This window comes from Schistocerca piceifrons, chromosome 5, assembly GCF_021461385.2.
Source record: "Schistocerca piceifrons isolate TAMUIC-IGC-003096 chromosome 5, iqSchPice1.1, whole genome shotgun sequence".
NCBI lineage: Eukaryota > Metazoa > Arthropoda > Insecta > Orthoptera > Acrididae > Schistocerca > Schistocerca piceifrons.
Genome location: NC_060142.1, coordinates 520,641,685 through 520,660,536, shown reverse-complemented (window position 1 = coordinate 520,660,536; position 18,852 = coordinate 520,641,685). Strand labels below are relative to the sequence as shown.

General features: G+C 38.9%; 1 protein-coding gene across 1 annotated transcript in view; it reads right to left on the bottom strand.

The window, feature by feature from the left end:
- LOC124799322 (multiple epidermal growth factor-like domains protein 8) overlaps positions 1 to 18,852 on the bottom strand; it is a 380,153-nt gene that overhangs the window by 48,995 nt on the left and 312,306 nt on the right. The window contains exons 28-36 of the mRNA XM_047262911.1: positions 12,848 to 13,118; positions 12,587 to 12,728; positions 12,301 to 12,490; positions 11,989 to 12,206; positions 11,698 to 11,840; positions 11,471 to 11,604; positions 2,352 to 2,577; positions 1,618 to 1,804; positions 1,413 to 1,541 (exon numbers count right to left, since the gene is read on the bottom strand). Of these exons, the coding sequence (XP_047118867.1) occupies positions 1,413 to 1,541; positions 1,618 to 1,804; positions 2,352 to 2,577; positions 11,471 to 11,604; positions 11,698 to 11,840; positions 11,989 to 12,206; positions 12,301 to 12,490; positions 12,587 to 12,728; positions 12,848 to 13,118 (1,640 nt within the window). The remainder of the gene's footprint in view (positions 1 to 1,412; positions 1,542 to 1,617; positions 1,805 to 2,351; positions 2,578 to 11,470; positions 11,605 to 11,697; positions 11,841 to 11,988; positions 12,207 to 12,300; positions 12,491 to 12,586; positions 12,729 to 12,847; positions 13,119 to 18,852) is intronic.

Sequence of the window (18,852 nt, the reverse complement as noted above, 5' to 3'; positions counted from 1 at the left end):
CACAATCATGTTAGGGTCACCAGTTGTGAGTTCTAGTAAACATGATAAATCATTTAGCACCTAACAAAGGAAACTAACATGAAATCACACACATCTTTTTAATATAAGTTGCAATGGGAACACTAAATAACTAAAAGCAAAAGCTCATAATGTAACAACATAGTAAAAACAATGTTCACAAGTTAAGAGAGAAAAGCTAAGGGCATTGTACGTATCAGAGGTGGGAGGGGGATGGTGAAAAATAGACAGGTCAGAAAATGAAAGATGTAGAAAACTGAAATGGAATGAAGAAAGGATTAGCTACTGTGAAGAAATGCTGAGACAGAAGAAATTAATGCAAATTAAGGCTGGGTGGGTGGTGAGAACCAAGGACGTATTGTAGTCGTCTTCACCTTTACACTATCAGGTTTTCAAATCTAGTCCGGTGTTGTCCCCTACAGTCTGTCTTTCCTTCTCATCCCATATGGTAAGTCTCCCCTCTTCTGGGTGATTTTTCCAAAATCTATCCCTTTTCCTTCATTCCTCTTCCATCCCCTTCAACCCTTCTGCCGGAAGAAGAAGCCACTGGCTCCAAAAGATTTCATAAATATAACCTTCTTTTTGCATGTATTCTCCTGCTGCTGTTGCTTGGTGAGTAGGTTTTTTTTCTATCTATCCAATTACATGATATTGTAAAAAATAAAAGATAAATTATTCTAAAGTGTACCTACAGGATGTCCCAGAAGGAATGGTCAATATTCAGGGATACGACAGGAACAATCGTTTGAAGCAAACAAGTCTACTAAACATGAGCTCTAAAATGTGTACCTTAAGAGCTATCTCCTATATAGTGAAACAAATCTCGTCTACTGCAAGCTGTTTGCTTATCATATTTTGAAGGTGGTAGCATGGACCAAAACAAGAAAAAATGTCCAGTAAAAAAGTATTCCAAAGTGCATATCTTAAGAGCTATGACTACTTGCTCATCTTCACTATTCTGAAACACATCTTTTCCACTGAACAAGCGCTCATAGCTCTAAAGGTATTTTTACAGCCCATTTTTACTTAGCTTTTTTGCTTGAAATGATATTTCTTGTCATACCCCTGAATACTGAAAATTCCTGTAATTTTTACAGAGTTTACATTGCATTGTGTCATTACAGCCATAATACATAATAATAACCAAAAATATATTCCACTTAGTCTGCTTGTTCAAACACAGAGACATCCTTCGAGAAAATATACTCTCCATATGAACAATGATGTGCTGTAAAGTATTATATGTTGTTACTTATTCTGGTAGTAGAACTTTTTTAAAGCCATTTCTCTCAGCTGTTGTCCTCAAGTTGACCCTTCATTTAAACAAGTGCAAATAACCATTATCATTCTATTGGTGGTCAAATTAAACTACTATAAAATAGAAATACATGTACCTTTGTCGCCATATTAACGTCAACGCATATATCGGCATGTCCATTGCAGAATTCATAACAAGGCACACACTGGCCATTATTTGTTGGATCACCAACATAAAGAGGCTTACACTTTTCACATTGACGTCCCTGTAAATAAATAACAGTATTAATAAAAATTCAAATTTGATTCAATGATGTAATCTTAATTATGAACAGTCATCACCTGTGTATTGTTATGACATTCAATACATTCATCAAGTCTGTCTGGTCCAGCACAGTTTGAATGTCCATTGCACTGACACTGAATGCTGCAGTTTGATCCAACATAACCAAAGTCACAGTGACAGATATTGGGCTCAACACACACACCTCTAACACAGCCTTTAGAGCATACGGGTACACATGTAGATCTGCAACAAAATTAATTGTGAGAAAAGTCTTGTAACTTTTTTTAAATTTAAAAGTGTGACGCCTCATCCACACTTTCAGTCCTTTTCCTCTCTGCCGGGTTTCGAAGCCCACAAACATTTTGAAATGTATAAATGGTTCTGTTTGTTTCTTCTCTCCTACTACCTTGGTCCATCTTTCCTCTTCAACTACTCATTCGTCCACCTTCCTTCGTCAATCTCTTTCACTCATTCAATTCTTTTTTCTCATACTTACTAATTTCCTCTATAATTCCAACTCATTCATGTACTTATTTGTATCATGACTACTACAATAAAGATCATTTGAAACATAATGCAGCACACTACTTTAACTAGAATGTTGTAACTTTTTTGTTTTATGAAAAGAGGAATCATTAGCCCACAATGCCACAACCATAACAAATCAATTAAATGTTACTGGAATTAAAAATATTCTATCCATAATTTACTTTTTTAAAAGCCCATTCAAAGTATAAGAATTAGCTGCTGAGATAAAGAGAGACACTCTGAAAGTACATATGGAACATACCTTTCTTCCTTATATCCTTGTCCACATACACAAGTAAATCCTTCCACAGCATCTACACATATCTCTGACTTATTGTCACATGTATGGTGGTTATTTAGACACTCATTCTCTGGAGGACATTTCACATAATGCCATGAAAATGTAGGGCAATCTAGGTCATCCTCTGAACAGTCAGATGCATTTTTGCTTGCCAATATCACCGAAGAGCTGTTCAGGCCCAACTGTTCTGTTTGGACAGCACAAATAATAATAATAATAATAATAATAATAATAATAATAATAATAACAATAACAGCTACATCCAAACGTATATATACAACTACAGAAATCTGTAATTATTGATACATGTTCAATTACCCGAAAGTTCCTAAATGCAATGAAACATATACCGTACAGTTAAAAGGAAGTCACGCTTGATCAAGGTCTGAGTCACTTTCCATTTTTAATCAGACATAACGTCTGAGAAAGGAAAGAAACAATAATAATAATGCTCTATGATAAACAGTAAAGATTTTGATCTGGCACGCACTGTAAGTACACTGTTTGGTAAAGATAAATAGCATACGGAAAATATATAATTTTTGCTAAAAGTGTGAACAACAGATGGGTTTCTGGTAAAACTGATACTCTCAGTTAAAACAACTGATGAGACAACAGGTAAATGTAATCTTGGCAGTTAACTAAGGTTGGATATTTGTTCAGAGTTTGAAACACAATAAAAACCCTTGCTTTGGCAAATCAAAGAAAGCAAAAACCATACAAAGTGGATTCAAATGGTCTGTAAGTTTAGTGTTATTTGTTTTCACGAATCTTGATTTGTGAAAAACTGGAGAGAAACTTGTACAAAATTTTGATATGAACTGCACATGGACAATCTAATTTTAAACTATATTTTTATGATATTGACAATGCTATTCCTAGCATGAAGAGCATGAACAAGATACATACTTGCAAATAATACAATGACAATTTCATTTGGTGTTCCCATGCATGTAAATAAGTAAGGCTTAAACAAGTCTTTCACAAAAATGTTTGTGGAGAAGCTGGCAGTGGCAACTGCTTGAAAGGTAATTAGGAGGAGAATCCATTACAATTTTTTTAATATTAACAACAAGCTGTCAGTGATCAGTGCAAAATAGCCTCCAGCAGTTGTACTGAGCAAGTCTGTGCAGTGATAGAACACTAGACTAACATTTTGAGAAGACCGTGGTTCAAAGTGCTTTCTGGCCATACAGATTTACATTTTCCATGGTTTCCCTAATCAAGTTATCTGAACACTAACGGAAAATTTAAACCTTAATCTTCATTTCTTCCAGTAGTTGCAGAAGTAAGAACAATGTAGTACACTTCCGGTGACCTTCAAAAGCATATGTTAATTAAATGACGATTCTTCTGCTAGTCAGCAGTCATGGACGACATGTACATCCAGAGTCACAGCAGACAATTAGTAGAGAGATCTACATCACCAGGATTTTAAAACCAAGTCCAGGTTTAGTAAGATGACAAAAGACATGGGGATCAGCCCACAATATACGCAATGACTTGGATATGACTGCTGGTCAGATTTGCAATGTGATGTTCACTTTGTACCATTGTTCCAGACTGGGCAGGGCTAATCAGTTGAGCTGATAAGTAACAGTATGGTAGGTGGATCTGGGCTCATTTAAGGCTTGAATCATACAGTAACTTGTATAAAAGCAAGACCTTTCATGATGAAATCAGTTAACAAAGGTTTCCTTAGTGGTAGAAATTAGTTCAGTGAAAAATATTGACATATCAAAATGTTTGTGCAAATTTGCAGGTATGTTTAAATTCTTAAGCTGCATTTTTTGAATCTTCTACGGAGGACTAAAGTACTTTACTCTCCAGAATTGGTAAGGTGCTAAGTGAGGAAAAATATCAAGTTAATTTTGTACACACATTTTGATATCAAGTTTGTTACTATTTCTTCAGGTAAAACAGTGTGTTAGTGGGACAACTCAAGTTCTATAACATGATACAGACTGTTTACTTTCCAGCTCAAAGGGAAACAACAGCACATCCATAATCAGTATCTCGATGAACTGTTTCCTAGTTGAGGGAAACACTGAGAAAAACTGGTAATGCCTGTCAGATCACGATGCGCAAATGTAAACACTGAAATGAATTAATGAAGAAATGAGTCAACCTGCAATGCAAGCGTTTAAAGCTATTCTCAAAGAGTACACTCGGCAGGTGTTTACACTAAAGGCAACCCAAATAACAAGAAATATACATTTTTACAAACCTTCATCACTGTCTTTGATATCTCTTTTCCAGTCAAAAATTGTAAGCAGCAAAGCAGTACTAATAAGCAACCACTTTGGATAACAAATAGCATCACAATGTCATGTATTAGGTAATGGGAACTTTGTCACAATAATAAGGACAGGTAATGGACTTACTCTTGTACTTCAACTAAACAAATGGTGGTTCAATAAACTGTAATGTTTGTTGATGATGCAAGTGTAATCAAGAGCTCAAACATAGCCTTTGCAGACATATCTGAGATGACAACTGAACAAACCTACAGCAGCAGACATTGTTATTAATGGTAATACACAAAATAAAACACAGTATAACATTCCTTTGGGTCCAGATGGATAACTTTATTCAAAACACGAACTAATCACGTAGATCAGTTCAGTGCTTTATACCTTCAGAAGCATCTCTCACTTAAAGACAAAAGCGTTGGCTTATTTTGTATATTTTCACTCCCTGTTGTTCATGAGATTATCTTCTTTGTTAGTGCACCAAAATAAATGAAGTGTTCACTCAGTAGAAGCAAGCAGTGAGAATACTGCAAAAAGTACAGAATCACTCAGAAGTATTTTGTAGTTGAATTAGTAGGTTGGTAGGCATGTTCATTTACACATGGAATTTAAAAAACAAAAAAGGGTTGATCATACAGAAAACTGCTTGACTTCACCACAGTTACACATATTAATTGTTGAGTGTGAGGCTGAGCATGGATTTTAGCTACAAACAGAGTTTTCAAGAGGTTCATAAGTATTTTGTAGAATGGGAACACTGCTGCACACCTAACTACATAAATCAAATCTAATTGTAATATATGTATTTATTTATAGCAATACCTAACAGTGAAGAATATTTAGTAGATCTGAGACAAGCTGTCTTAAGAGTACTGAGTCACAGGCAAACTCAATCTTCGTTGTAAAGGTGTTTCAGCATCTTATAACAGCTTGTGAGTGTCTGGGCAAGGCTTCAGAAAAAAAATGCAGGAAGAGGTCCGCCTCGAAGAACTACCCAATAAAAGGATAGGATAAACTGGAGGCAATCAATGGCTGATCCCAAAAAACCAGCCCAGGCAATACATCATGATCTACAAGTGAAGTTCAAAGTTCTAAGAGTTAAACATCACTAAGCAGTTATAGATCTGAATGCCAGCTGACCTTCTCAATAACTGCAAAAAATAGGGAGGCCAGACTACTGTCTACTTGCAAGTATGCACCATGGACCACTGAACACTGATCACTGATCAAAAATGTTGTGGAGTAATGAAAGCAGGTTTAATCTATTTTCCTCAGATGGGGTACAGGACGTTCAACAGCTGAAAAACATATGAAATGACAGAAATTTCACTACCAGAAAGAAAGGAGGATGAAGTAATGTGGTGTGGGGCTGTTTCTTACAAAGTAGTAGAGGTCCTCTCTATGAAATTTATGTGGTAATGGATAGTCTGAAGTATGGTGAAATATTAAGTGACCATGTTATACTTCACGGAACATGAAATATGCCTTGTAATTGGCAATTCTGGCATGGCAATGATTCAAAGCACACTTCTGACGACATTAAGACAGTTATGAGGCACCACACAGTGGAGATATTCAAATGGACAAGCCAAAGTCCACAGACTTAGGCCCCATAGGACACCTTTGGTATGAGCTGGATTGACATGTTCGCCAACAAAACTGCCCCAACAAGGAGGCTTTCTACAAATAATTGTAAGCAATGTAAGAACATTCCTCAGACATAATTGGCCAAACTCGGGGATTCTATATCATCCAGGCCTGCTGCAGCAGTACACACAAAGGGCTATGCATTAAAGTATTAAGCCAAGAAAATCATAGGTTAAGACTTCATTACTGTTTTCCTTCTGTTTAGTTTTAACAACATACTTCTGAGCCTTTGTAATCTGTTCATTTGTGTTTTATTATTGGTGCAAAGATTATAATGTATAATACGTGTAAGGAAATAAATTACATATTATAAAGATTTGGTAACTAAGTTCTTTCATTTAAATTTTCTCCTAAAGAGTTCGTTTTCTGACGTTATTGTCTCAACAAAATACTTTTGAGCGATACTGTAGATGACTTTACATCTTCCAGAAACCTTTTTAAGGATCTTGGAATTCTTACACTCACTTTCCAATACAATTACTTCTCAACATTTTTTGTTGCTGAAAATAAAAAATCAGTTTCAACTTGACTGCGATTTACACATTCAAATCAGACACAAAAATAATTTTCATGTAAACTTGGCCACCTTGTCTATGGTTCAGAACAAAGTCATGTACTCCAGTGGGAAGACAGTCAACAAACTCTCATCCAGTATAAAACAAGGGACTTTAAAATACAGTTAAAAACATACCTCATCGTCACTCTATCCACAAATTATCTGAATATTTCAATTCATGGGTTGAAATGTTCTGTTAGCTACATGGCAAGCAGCAGTTTATTGTAAAGTTGCATGCAGGCTGTTATGCACTGTAAATAGGACTCAGTATTTACAGATGCAGATAAATACTTTCTTTGAAAAATGTCACTGCAATTAAATAAAAATTAAACTACCAATGGCAGATTAACAGAAGCCACTTAGTATAACTAAGGAGACAGTAGTTTTATTTCAAAGCAGAAGCTTTCTGTCTAATTTGATCGATTAAATTTAGCTGACAATCATGAATAGCTTTAAGCAGTACAGTGATAGTTCACTGTTAATACAACTATATAGATTAAGTTTCTGGTTTCACTGTCTTTTGTAAATATATACATTGACTCATACCATATCTTGAAAGTTTTGATTTTACTGAAGATGATGCAAACAAGCGCTGAAGAATTTCATCACACAAGCTAAAACAATTCATTCCACAACAATAACAGATAGCTCTCACAGTAAAATTAGAAGAATAAGGTCTGGTAAGAAAGAAGTATCAAGGCGGAAGTATGTGAACAATATCTCTCCTGTGTGAGAATGAAACAGTTGGCAATCTACCAAAGTTTTGAGAAATATTTAATAACCGTTTTCCATCGATAGCTGACAAATTCATTAAGTAGAAATTCATTAGGTATAAATTATAAAAGCCTATATTCATGGAAAATTATGTGACATGCAGCACTAGGAAATAAGCAAGGATGAAACTGAATCGATCACATAATCACTGAAAGGTGGAGATTCACATAAAAAAAATTTATGGGGCATATTGTGAAAGCGACTACACCATACATACATGGCCATTTTACTTTACTTTTACACCCCGTCATCCACTCATATCTTATCGCTGACTGTTGCAGGCCTCCATGGAGGCCATTCCTCCATCTCTTCCTTGGTCTTTCCAGGAGTTTCCTACCTGTGGGGATGAAATTCGGGAGCTTTTGTGGCCACCTGTAGCCTTCCATATAAGAGCATCTCCAGCCCACTGCAGTTGCTTGCATCTTACAATTCCCATTATATTGGTATTCAGTGTAGTCCGTTTAGCTCATGGTTGTGTCTTATCATCCATTCACCAGTGTTTGCATCCAACACTAGACTGAACATCTTCTGCAGCACTTTTCTCTCAAATATCAGGTGTCTCATGAAGGAGAGTCAGGAGGGGTTGGTGGATCGCGCGGCCAGCACCGCATCTGCCCGTCGCCATCGCCACGCCTGACTCTCAGACACCAATTTGCCGATAGTCAGCTGTGCGTGCGATTCCCCTGAGTTGCCATCTGATTAACTTAAGCCTACCTTTATTTCAAGTAGTTGCTCAAAATTATGTTCCTCTGTGGTAAGAGCAGCATGACATCTCCTGAACACATTAACACTCAACGAATTTTGACTGCTGAAATCTGGGAAATGACTAGCAAAACCCCATCTTCCAACTCTTCAAGCGAGTGGGGACTGGTTGAATAAACTTTGTCTTTTAATATTCCCCAAAGATAAAAATCATGCGGATTTAGATCTGGAGAACAAGAGGGCCAGCCAACTATCCTATCCTGTTGCTGTCATATAAACCTTTGCCATGTGCAGTCTTGCATTGTCCTGCATGAAATAACCACACATCATTAGGTCCTAATTCTCGGAAAAAAGGATGCGGTATATTGTTCACAGACCTGTCAGAACGTATTGTATTGTGAAAAAAGATCGGTCCAGTAATTCATCTTGCACCAATTCCACACCACACTCCCGTTTTCACATCATGTAGAGGTTGATGATGTAATTCATGAGGATTTTTGGAACTCTAACATTGATTATTCTGAGAATTTACGTACCCTGACAAATGCAGCCATGCTTCATCAGAAAAAAAAGCATCTCAGGATCAACTTCCCCATCGTGCACAGACTTTCACAGCCAGTTGCAATAACGGTGTCGAGCAACACTATCTGAGTTCCTCAGATGATGCACTGCCGTTATTTTTTATGGTTTCAAGTTCAGTTTGTGCACAGTTCTGTGAGCAATGCTCTTGACACACCAGTCTGAAGTACCAAACGGCACAGAGGTTTTCTCGGACTTCTTTCCAAGGCCTCCCATATCTTGCTAATTTATTTCTGGTTAAAATACTTGGGTTCTCTAGGTCTTCATTTGTGTAACACAGATCCAGTTTCTTGAAATTTCTTCACTAATCTGCATATTGTCAAATCATTGGGAACACGCACATTGGGAAATTTTCATATGAATTCAAGCCAACATTCCACATAACAATTCAAGAAACATTTGTTGATTCTTCATGAATACCATATCTTCATGAATACCATACTGAATGGAAACTCAAAACAAAACACCTGAACACTCAGCTGCACAGTATAGACGACAAATGCACAGTGTTTGTCTAAGTCAGGGGCGGGCAGGAATCCTGCACGTGTGCGGTGCACATGCACGTGTGCAGTTAACAGGTGTTCTGTGCGCACACAGGGGCAAGCTGGCCACACGCTTCTCTCCCCTCCCTGCCATACCGTCTCACCGCTTCTTCCTTTGTAATGCGTCTTGTTTCCTGGCCTGCTTTATTGAATGAAGGAATAAGGTTAGTAGGAGTGCTTGAAAGTAATCGTGGTTTGAAAGAGTACCTATTACCTACGATACATTTTATTTAATTATCACAGGTGGAGTTTACAATACGTTTAATGTCTGCAACAAAATTTCTACATACAGACAAACTCAAACAGTTACGTAAATTTTCATTACTGATGTTTGCTCTTAACCGAGATTTTCATAACAGAAAAAAATCTCCCACAAACGTATGTCGAGCGAAACATTGACATTACCTTCATGGCTTCATGATGGAGACGAGGAAACTCTTGCTGTGAAAAGTCGTGATAAAAATCTATTACACGTCTTGCCAAAAGGAACTTGTCTCTCAGACGAGAATTACGCTGTAGATCTATTAATTCCATTTGCAAACTGGGATGAATATCATCTACAGAAACAGCAGGTTGTCTCGAGAACTATTCAAAACCTTGGGATAAGTAAGATATATCCCCAAATCGCTTGAGAAATTCCTCTTTTATTGCACCAAGAATGGCAAGATACTGAAATTTATTATAATGGCGTTCAATATTAAACTTCCGCTGACCAGCCAGAATACTGTCACATATTATACATTTCCAATTTTCACGTTTTTGCACAGAGAAAAAAATGATTCTCCCATTCCTTTTTAAAAGATAGCAAATCTCCAATTCTCCGTTTCCTTGATTCACTCTGGATTTTCCGGTTATTGAAATACAACGTTCACTACGTAGTGGTCGCTTCGCTTCAACGTCCGCATCTTAGCCTGGTACTACACTGCCGCAACCCGCTGGCTGTCGCCACTGCCACTGTCGACGATTGCACGCGAGCAGCACACGTGCAGCGCTCTGTGCTCATGAGCTGCGTGCAGTGTTTGCCCGCCCCTGGTCTAAGTACCTGCCCCAGCGACATATGGGCAGGCAATGACATCTAGCGACAATATCTGAAGTGATTAAATGTGACAAAAAATTCAGAAGAAAACACCAGTATACTCAGTTGCAGTGTAGGGAGAATGTGCGAAGTACTGATGTCTGAGAACTAAGCATAGCGACAACCGGCAAACACAGTGACAACAGCCAACGAATGTGCCGCACGACCCGCAGACCACTCCCAGGTGTCTTTTGCAAGACACCCTGTACAAGAGGTTTATGAAAGTTCTGCATTCACAAATTGCACTTCTCACAGCCACATAGTGTCAAAAGTTGGATCAGGGTTTTATATAGCTGAATCTTAAACTGTCTCAAGAGAGACCTGCACCGAAGCAATTGTGTTAGGCCATAGAAGAATCAGTTTCCCACTTGTACCCCAGTGTCAACCTCTACTTCGAATGACAAGTTCTCCATAAAAAGGACTCTGAGGTATTTAAATCCACAAACTCTCTTGCAGGATCGGTCTCTCATCTACAGTGACTATAGCTATTAAGTATCCTGACCTTGCTGATGAGTCATAATGGGATAATCTGTCTTGGCTTTGTTTATGCGTAGGCCTAATTTTCTGACAGTCAAGTGGTCATTTTACAGGTATATTAAAATATTTGTTAGTACAACCATTTCCTAAAGGGGGATGGGGGAATATAATTACAGGACAGTTTTCTTACTGATACCTACTGAAATTTTTTGAGAAGGCTGTTCATAACAGTTGGAACATATACAAGTACATATAATTTGTTGCAAGAATCACAATTGGGATTCAGGAACAGAAGATCAATAAAAAATGCAATTTATTTCTTGGTTTGTAACACAATGATAAGCTGAGGCTGGAGGCATAATCTTTGATCTAACGAAAGTATATGATATTTTTGTAGCGAGCTATTTTTTGGGTTAAGTTGAAGAAACATCTCACTACAGAAAATTCTTGCAAATGTTTCATTTAATAACACAAACCTGACATTTCAGCTTGCTGCTTATAGTAGAGTGCACGGCATGTTTCCTGGGAAGGTCTATCTGAAGGACTGTCAAGGGATCCTTCAGTGCACACTCCAAGCCCTGTGACATTACTCATTGAAAGAGCACACCACCTGTGGTTTTGAAGAGAACATTATAACAAGTTCTGATAGTGCATTTGTTTCTTTCTCCCTTATCTGTACCATTATTATATGCAAAGCACTCACCCACAATGTGCATGCTTCAGACAAGTTGAGCACTGTGTGAATGAAGAACACTGTTCTGGACATTGATCAATGTCATCACCTCTTAATACCAGACCACATACACCACCAGCACAGTACAGAGGTTGGTAACTAGGGGAAATACACTTAGAAAGAAAATAAGAAGTCAGTTTTTGCCAGTAAACATAATTAAGACAGAAGACTATAAAGAATGGCCTTAGATAATAAAATTCATGTATGTGACTTCCTAAATTTGAAAGGTTAAGTATATCAAAGATAGATGAAACAATATACCTCATTAAGTTGCACTGACCAACGACATTCGTGCCATCCACCTTCAGATCCTGTAGTGTTCAAGCAACTCTGACAATCCTTGTACTCACTGCAGCGATTCGGACACGAAGCTGGTGGAGCTGACTCAATTTTTATGGACGACCTTTTGGGAATACTATCAGGCACACAACTCCAGTTAAAAATAGGTTCCTGATTCACTAATGCTCTGAAATCATCAGCTTGTAAAAAAAAGTAAATTGCAGAAATTAATGCAAAATTAAAAAGCATGTGTATTAAAGAGACTAAACATCTAGAAACATTGTTCATACTCACAATGTTGCTGCACCTGTCTAGTCCAGATACATGAACCTGTATCTAGGCACTTTTCACAGTCAGATGCTGGACACATTTTCTCTGGACACTGTTCAACATCAGTAATTCTTTCTTTGGTGTCTTTTTTGTCCTCTAAGTCCTCCACTGCTCCACATTTTGGAGAATTACAATTTGCACACCAACCACATACCTGATCATGAAAACAAAAATAAGCTTTCCTGAATGACAAAAATAAAAATTGTTTCCTCAATGTTCTAATATAATATTCTACTGTCAGAATCAGTACCTTCATTTCTGTGGAGTAGCTAGGCCACTTTGCAAGACAGTCGGTGCAGCTTTGATACTGCTCACATGTTCTTCCTGCAAACCACTCTGCATTACACACAACACCATTGTTGGTTTTAATAGTGCCATTGGAGCTCTCGCAACTAAATGAGAACATTGCAGGAAAATAGGACAACTTTAGCACACAAGGAAACCTGACATTACTATCTACCTGAGCAGATATTTGACAACTGATAAGCTAAAACGAGACACAGACACTGACCTGTCAGCAAGTGGCTGGCTGTTTGAATAACACACTGAAGTAGTTTCTCCGTACTTATGTGCCACTTCACAGTATGAACAACCCACAGATGTAATACATCTGTCCTTACTTGTCCACAAGTTACAGAGATCTCTGGGAAATACAATTTTTATTACGACACTTTGCACTCCTCCGTCAAAACCACCAATTACATATGCTGCGCCATTTTCAGGGTCATATGTCATACCGTGAGCATATGTGGCTGGTGGAGGGGAACCGACTACATGAACATCTGAAACAGAAGTATTTATCATTTTATTTGTGTATAAAGAAAGACTATGAAATGATTACCACACTGCTTTTCGGAATCAGAAGTTTTCCATCAAATGAAAATAATGAAAGGGTTGGAGAAAACTGTATGATGCAAATAGTTATGTCAGCCAGAATCCCATGTCATACTAAACTGTATGATTTCATTGTTGTTGATTTTGCTCTCATCTTGTCTTCTTGTCTTCCTTGATCAAGACAGTAGATGACATCCTCATTTAATCGATGAACAGTGGCTTTATCTTAGAACTTCTCTGTGGATTCTGCACTTCCTTCATTCTCATTATCTCCCCATAATACTGCCTTTCCTTGTAGTTTCATTTTGTTTAACCTCCAAGAAAATGCTTTAGGTTGCTTCAATTCTCATACAAATACAGTTTCAATTTTTTGTACCACATTATCAAAGACTGATGTAAACTGAAAACTTATTTTACAACTTCATATTTTGAATCCTTATAACTTTAAAAATTTCAATTATTTATTTTATTTATTTATCTGGTCCATCAAATCCCACATGTATAAAATATGTGAGGATATTGGACAAACTTAAATTTGTAAAACAAAACTCAGTTTACAATATGAAACACAATTTACCCAGCACTGCTAAACAGATTGGCTTATGTTGATAGAGTCTAAAACGGGGCACAGCATAGTTCATCACACAAGATTTGCAGGTAAAAAATTAATTAACTGAAAGTTAGCAGCACTAAAAATTAAAACTAAAGCACAAAATCAAAATAGCACAATTCAGACCAATTATACAATATTCCATTAAGCTTTAGACATACTAAAGTACAGTTGAACTGTAGACTGAAAGTATGAGAACTGTTACAACAAATTGGAATTTTGGTAGTCATCAACAGAATAAAAACAGTATATAAATAAGATACTTTTTTATGTTATTCCTAGATGCATTTCTATTTTCCCTAAACCGAAAAGGGGAAATTATTGTAAGCACACCGCCTATATGACTTACACCTTGTAAAATTTTGGTCAGTGTTTGACTTTTAAGGTGAATGTCTGCACTAGAAAGAGTATTACAATTGTGAATAGACTTTAGGTCTCAAAAAATGCAAATTATTGTTAACAAAAGTCACAGTTTCTAAGCTATAACTGCATAGAACAGGCAGTATTTTCAGTTCCCTGAAAACAGGCTTAGTGGAGGTATGCAGATATACCTGCTTCATTATCTTTAAGAGCCATTTCTACATCACAAAAATTTTACCCGACACTGACCACCAAAATGGGATACCAAAAGAGAGACTTGATTGTACTAAAGCAAAATACACAGTTTTGAATTGAAATATCACAGAACTAACTAAGAGTATGAAAAATATAGCACAGACTGCTCAATTTCTTTAGCTGTTTCTCTCTGTGACTATTTCATTGCAAGTTATTGTCAATCCACGACCCAAGAAATTTAATCTCATTGACTTGCTCTATCATTTCATGATCAATCAGCTAGGGCTCCATGTACGTACTGTGAGTTTTGGAAGCACTGAAAAGCACATGGGCAGTTTTACTTTTATTTAATAATAGTTTATTTTGTGTATCCTGAAAATTAGCCAGTTGATAGACTCTGTTATTACATCCTTTACAACCTGAAAAGATGGAATCTGTGTCATCTGCAAACAATACACATAAGGCGTTAAACAGATTCAGAGGCAGGTCTTTCATAAATAAGAGGAAAAGTAAGGGTCCACTAACTGAACCTTGAGGGACACCATAACTGATCATAGTATCACTGGCTAGAATTCAAACACCTGCCTCCTGTTTTTGAGGTATTTCATCGAAACTATATACTGCAAGTGCCTTCAATATCAAGTAACTATAGTTTTTCAAGCTCCAGAACCTGTGTTTGACCAAGTCAAAAGCTTTAGTCATTTCTATAAAAAAAAACAGAGATAAAACATTTATCATTAAAAGCACTCAAAACTTGATCAGTAAAAGAAAATTGTTGTTGTGGTCTTCAGTCCAGAGACTGGTTTGATGAAGCTCTCACATCATCATTTAACTATACATTAAAGCAGCATGCCCTCAGAAAAAATTACAGTTGTAGTTTGGTTAGTTGGTTTATGAGGGTTGAAGGGACCAGACTACAAAGGCCATCGGTCCCTTTTTCCACAATCATGAAATACCCACAAGGAACAAAAACAAGCAATGGTTGGCAGACCATGGAAATGAAAAAAGGAAAAGCCAACCACCAAGAGAGACACTAGAAACCCCAATCTAAAACTGTAGGCCAAAGGCCAGACTCAACAAAAAACAAAGAGAGATAAATGCCCCCAGCTGGAATAAAACCCAAAACTAAGCCTGCCATTGCAGCGTCATCTGATAAAAGGGCAGGGAGCATATCAGGCAGCGCAAACGTCTGCCTGAGTGCAGTTAAAAGCGGACAGCCCAACAAAATGTGAGCCACCATCAACACTGAACCACACCGACAGAGGTGTGGGTCCTCGCGGAGGCAAAAATTGACCGTGCGTCAGCCAGGTGTGGCCAAAGCCTAGCCGGCAGAGGACAACAGAGTCCTTGCGAGAGGCCTGCAAGGAGGAGTGCCACACACCAGTAGTATCCTTGACGACCTGGAGTTTGATGGGTGAAGGCAGGGTACGTCATCCATCGCTCCAGGTACCAAGGACCTTCTGCCACAGAACTGATTGGAGATCGCACCCCAAAAACGCCAATCACCAGCTCTAAAAGTCTGTTTGGCCAGTGTGTCAACAAGTTCATTACCCGGGATGCCAACACGACCCGGGGTCCACATAAAAACCACAGAGAAGCTGCAACGAGCAAGAGTATGGATGGACTCCTGGATAGCCATCACCAGACGAGAGCAAGGAAAACACTGGTTGATAGCTTGTAAACTCCTCAGGGAGTCACTACAGATGACAAAGGACTCACCTGAGGAGGAGCGGATATACTCTATGGCACGAGAGATGGCTACCAGCTCTGTAAGTGTCGTCGTAACTGCCGTCCGCTCCACGTCTGCTGTGCAGCGAGCTACGTTAATTTAAGTATTAACTGTATTTTTCTTACTTGTCACTTCTTCTTCTGTGTGTTTTTGCTTTCAGGAAGCTTTAATTGTCGAGTGCTAGTAATAGTGTTCCATAGATTTCGTGTTTGTTTTGAATACAGTCAGAGAGAGTCCCTTTAGTCAGCCATAGTGCCAGTAGTGTCAGTGTCGTCGTAACTGCCATCTGCTTCACGTCTGCTGCGCAGTGAGCTACGTTAATTTAAGTATTAACTGTATTTTTCTTACTTGTCACTTTTTCTTCCATGTGTTTTTGCTTTTAGGAAGCCTTAATTGTCGAGTGCTAGTAATAGTGTTCCATAGATTTCGTGTTTGTTTTGAATACAGTCAGAGAGAGTCCCTTTAGTCAACCATGGTGCCAGTAGTGCTAGTGTTTGTTTTCATTACAGTCCAGAGACAGGTAGTGGTATTTTCAATGTTTTCTACAAGAAGTGTCTAGCAACCACAGTTTAGTCAACTATCAGCCGCCTTCAGTGAATTAGCAGTCTAGTTAAAAGTCGATTAACTCTCTACAGTAAATTGATTTCTTAGGATGGATAGGATGTGTGACTGCTATGTACGGACGCAGGAGGAGCTGGCCACTGTTCGCGAACAGCTGAACATGTTGATGGCCGCGGTCAGCCGTCTTCAGGCTGCTGCCTCAGAGTGTAGTGGCAGTGGGGAGCCTGGTGCGTCGCACGGTACACCCCAGGTGTTACATTCTTCACCCACTGTCCCTGCTGTCGAGACATCTTCGCGGGTACCGAGCGCGGTTGGGCCACCCTCTCCCCAGGGGGAGTGGCGGGTTCAGCGGCATTTGCGGCGCACGAGGCAGAGGGTCAATGTGGAAGCTGGCTGTGTGGCATCGCCCGCTCTGCCTGTGAGTGGACATGAGGCCACTCCTTCAGCAAGGTCCAAGCAGGCACATGGGGGGAGGGATTTATTAGTTATTGGGAGCTCCAACATTAGGCGGGTGATGGAGCCCCTTAAGGAAATAGCGGAAAGGTCGGGGAAGAAGGCCAGTGTTCACTCTGTCTGCTTGCCGGGGGGTCTCATCCGAGATGTGGAGGAGGCCCTGCCGGCGGCAATAGAGAGCACTGGCTGCACCCGACTGCAAATTGTTGATCATGTCGGCACCAATGACTCCTGCCGTCTGGGTTCAGAGGTCATCCTCAGTTCGTACAGGCGGTTGGCAGAATTGGTGAAGGCAGAAAGCCTCGCTTGCGGGGTGGAATCTGAGCTAATTATTTGTAGTATCGTTCCCAGAACCGATCACGGTCCTCTGGTTTCGAGCCGAGTAGAAGGCTTAAACCAGAGGCTCAGACAATTCTGCGGAGATCTGGGGTGCAAATTTCTCGACCTCTGCTATCGGGTGGAGAAATGTAGGGTCCCCCTGAATAGGTCAGGCGTGCACTACACGCAGGAAGCGGCTACAAGGGTAGCGGAGTACGTGTGGAGTGCACATGTGGGTTTTTTAGGTTAGAGAATTCCCTCCCTAGGCCCGACAAGACGCCTCCTGAGACATGGCAAGGTAGGAGTAGGCAAAATGCAACAGGGAATAACAAATTAATGTGCTACTAGTAAACTGCAGGAGCGTCTATAGAAAGGTCCCAGAACTGCTCTCATTGATAAACGGTCACAATGCCCATATAGTACTAGGGACAGAAAGTTGGCTGAAACCAGACGTAAACAGTAATGAAATCCTAAACTCAGATTGGAATGTATAACGCAGAGACAGGCTGGACAGTGAAGAGGGAGGCGTGTTTATAGTGATAAGAAGTGCAATAGTATCAAAGGAAATTGATGGGGATCAGAAATGTGAAATAATTTGGGTGAAGGTCACGGTTAAAGCAGGCTCAGACATGGTAATTGGATGTCTCTATAGGCCCCCTGGCTCAGCAGCTGCTGTGGCTGAGCACCTGAAGGATAATTTGGAAAATATTTTGAGTAGATTTCCCCACCATGTTATAGTTCTGGATGGAGATTTTAATTCACCGGATATAGGCTGGGAGACTCAAACGTTCATAACGGGTGGCGGGGACAAAGAATCCAGTGAAATTTTTTTAAGTGCTTTATCTGAAAACTACCTTGAGCAGTTAAACACAGAACAAACTCGTGACAATAACATATTAGACCTTCTGGTGACAAACAGACACGAACTATTTGAAACAGTTAAAGCAGAACAGGGAATCAGCGATCATAAAGCGGTTACTGCATCGATGATTTCAGCCATAAATAGAAATATTAAAAAAGGTAGGAAGATTTTTCTGTTTATCAAAAGTGACAAAAAGCAGATAACAGGGTACCTGACGGCTCAACACAAAAGTTTTGTCTCAAGTACAGATAGTGTTGACGATCAATGGACAAAGTTCAAAACCATCGTACAATATGCGTTAGATGAGTATGTGCCAAGCAAGGTCATAAGAGATGGAAAAGAGCCACCGTGGTACAACAACCGAGTTAGAAAACTGCTGTGGAAGCAAAGGGAACTTCACAGCAAACATAAACATAGCCAAAGCCTTGCAGACAAAAAAAAAAAAATTACACAAAGCGAAATGTAGTGTGAGGAGGGCTATGCGAGAGGTGTTCAATGAATTCGAAAGTAAAGTTCTATGTACTGACTTGGCAGAAAATCCTAAGAAATTTTGGTCTTATGTCAAAGCGGTAGGTGGATCAAAACAAAATGTCC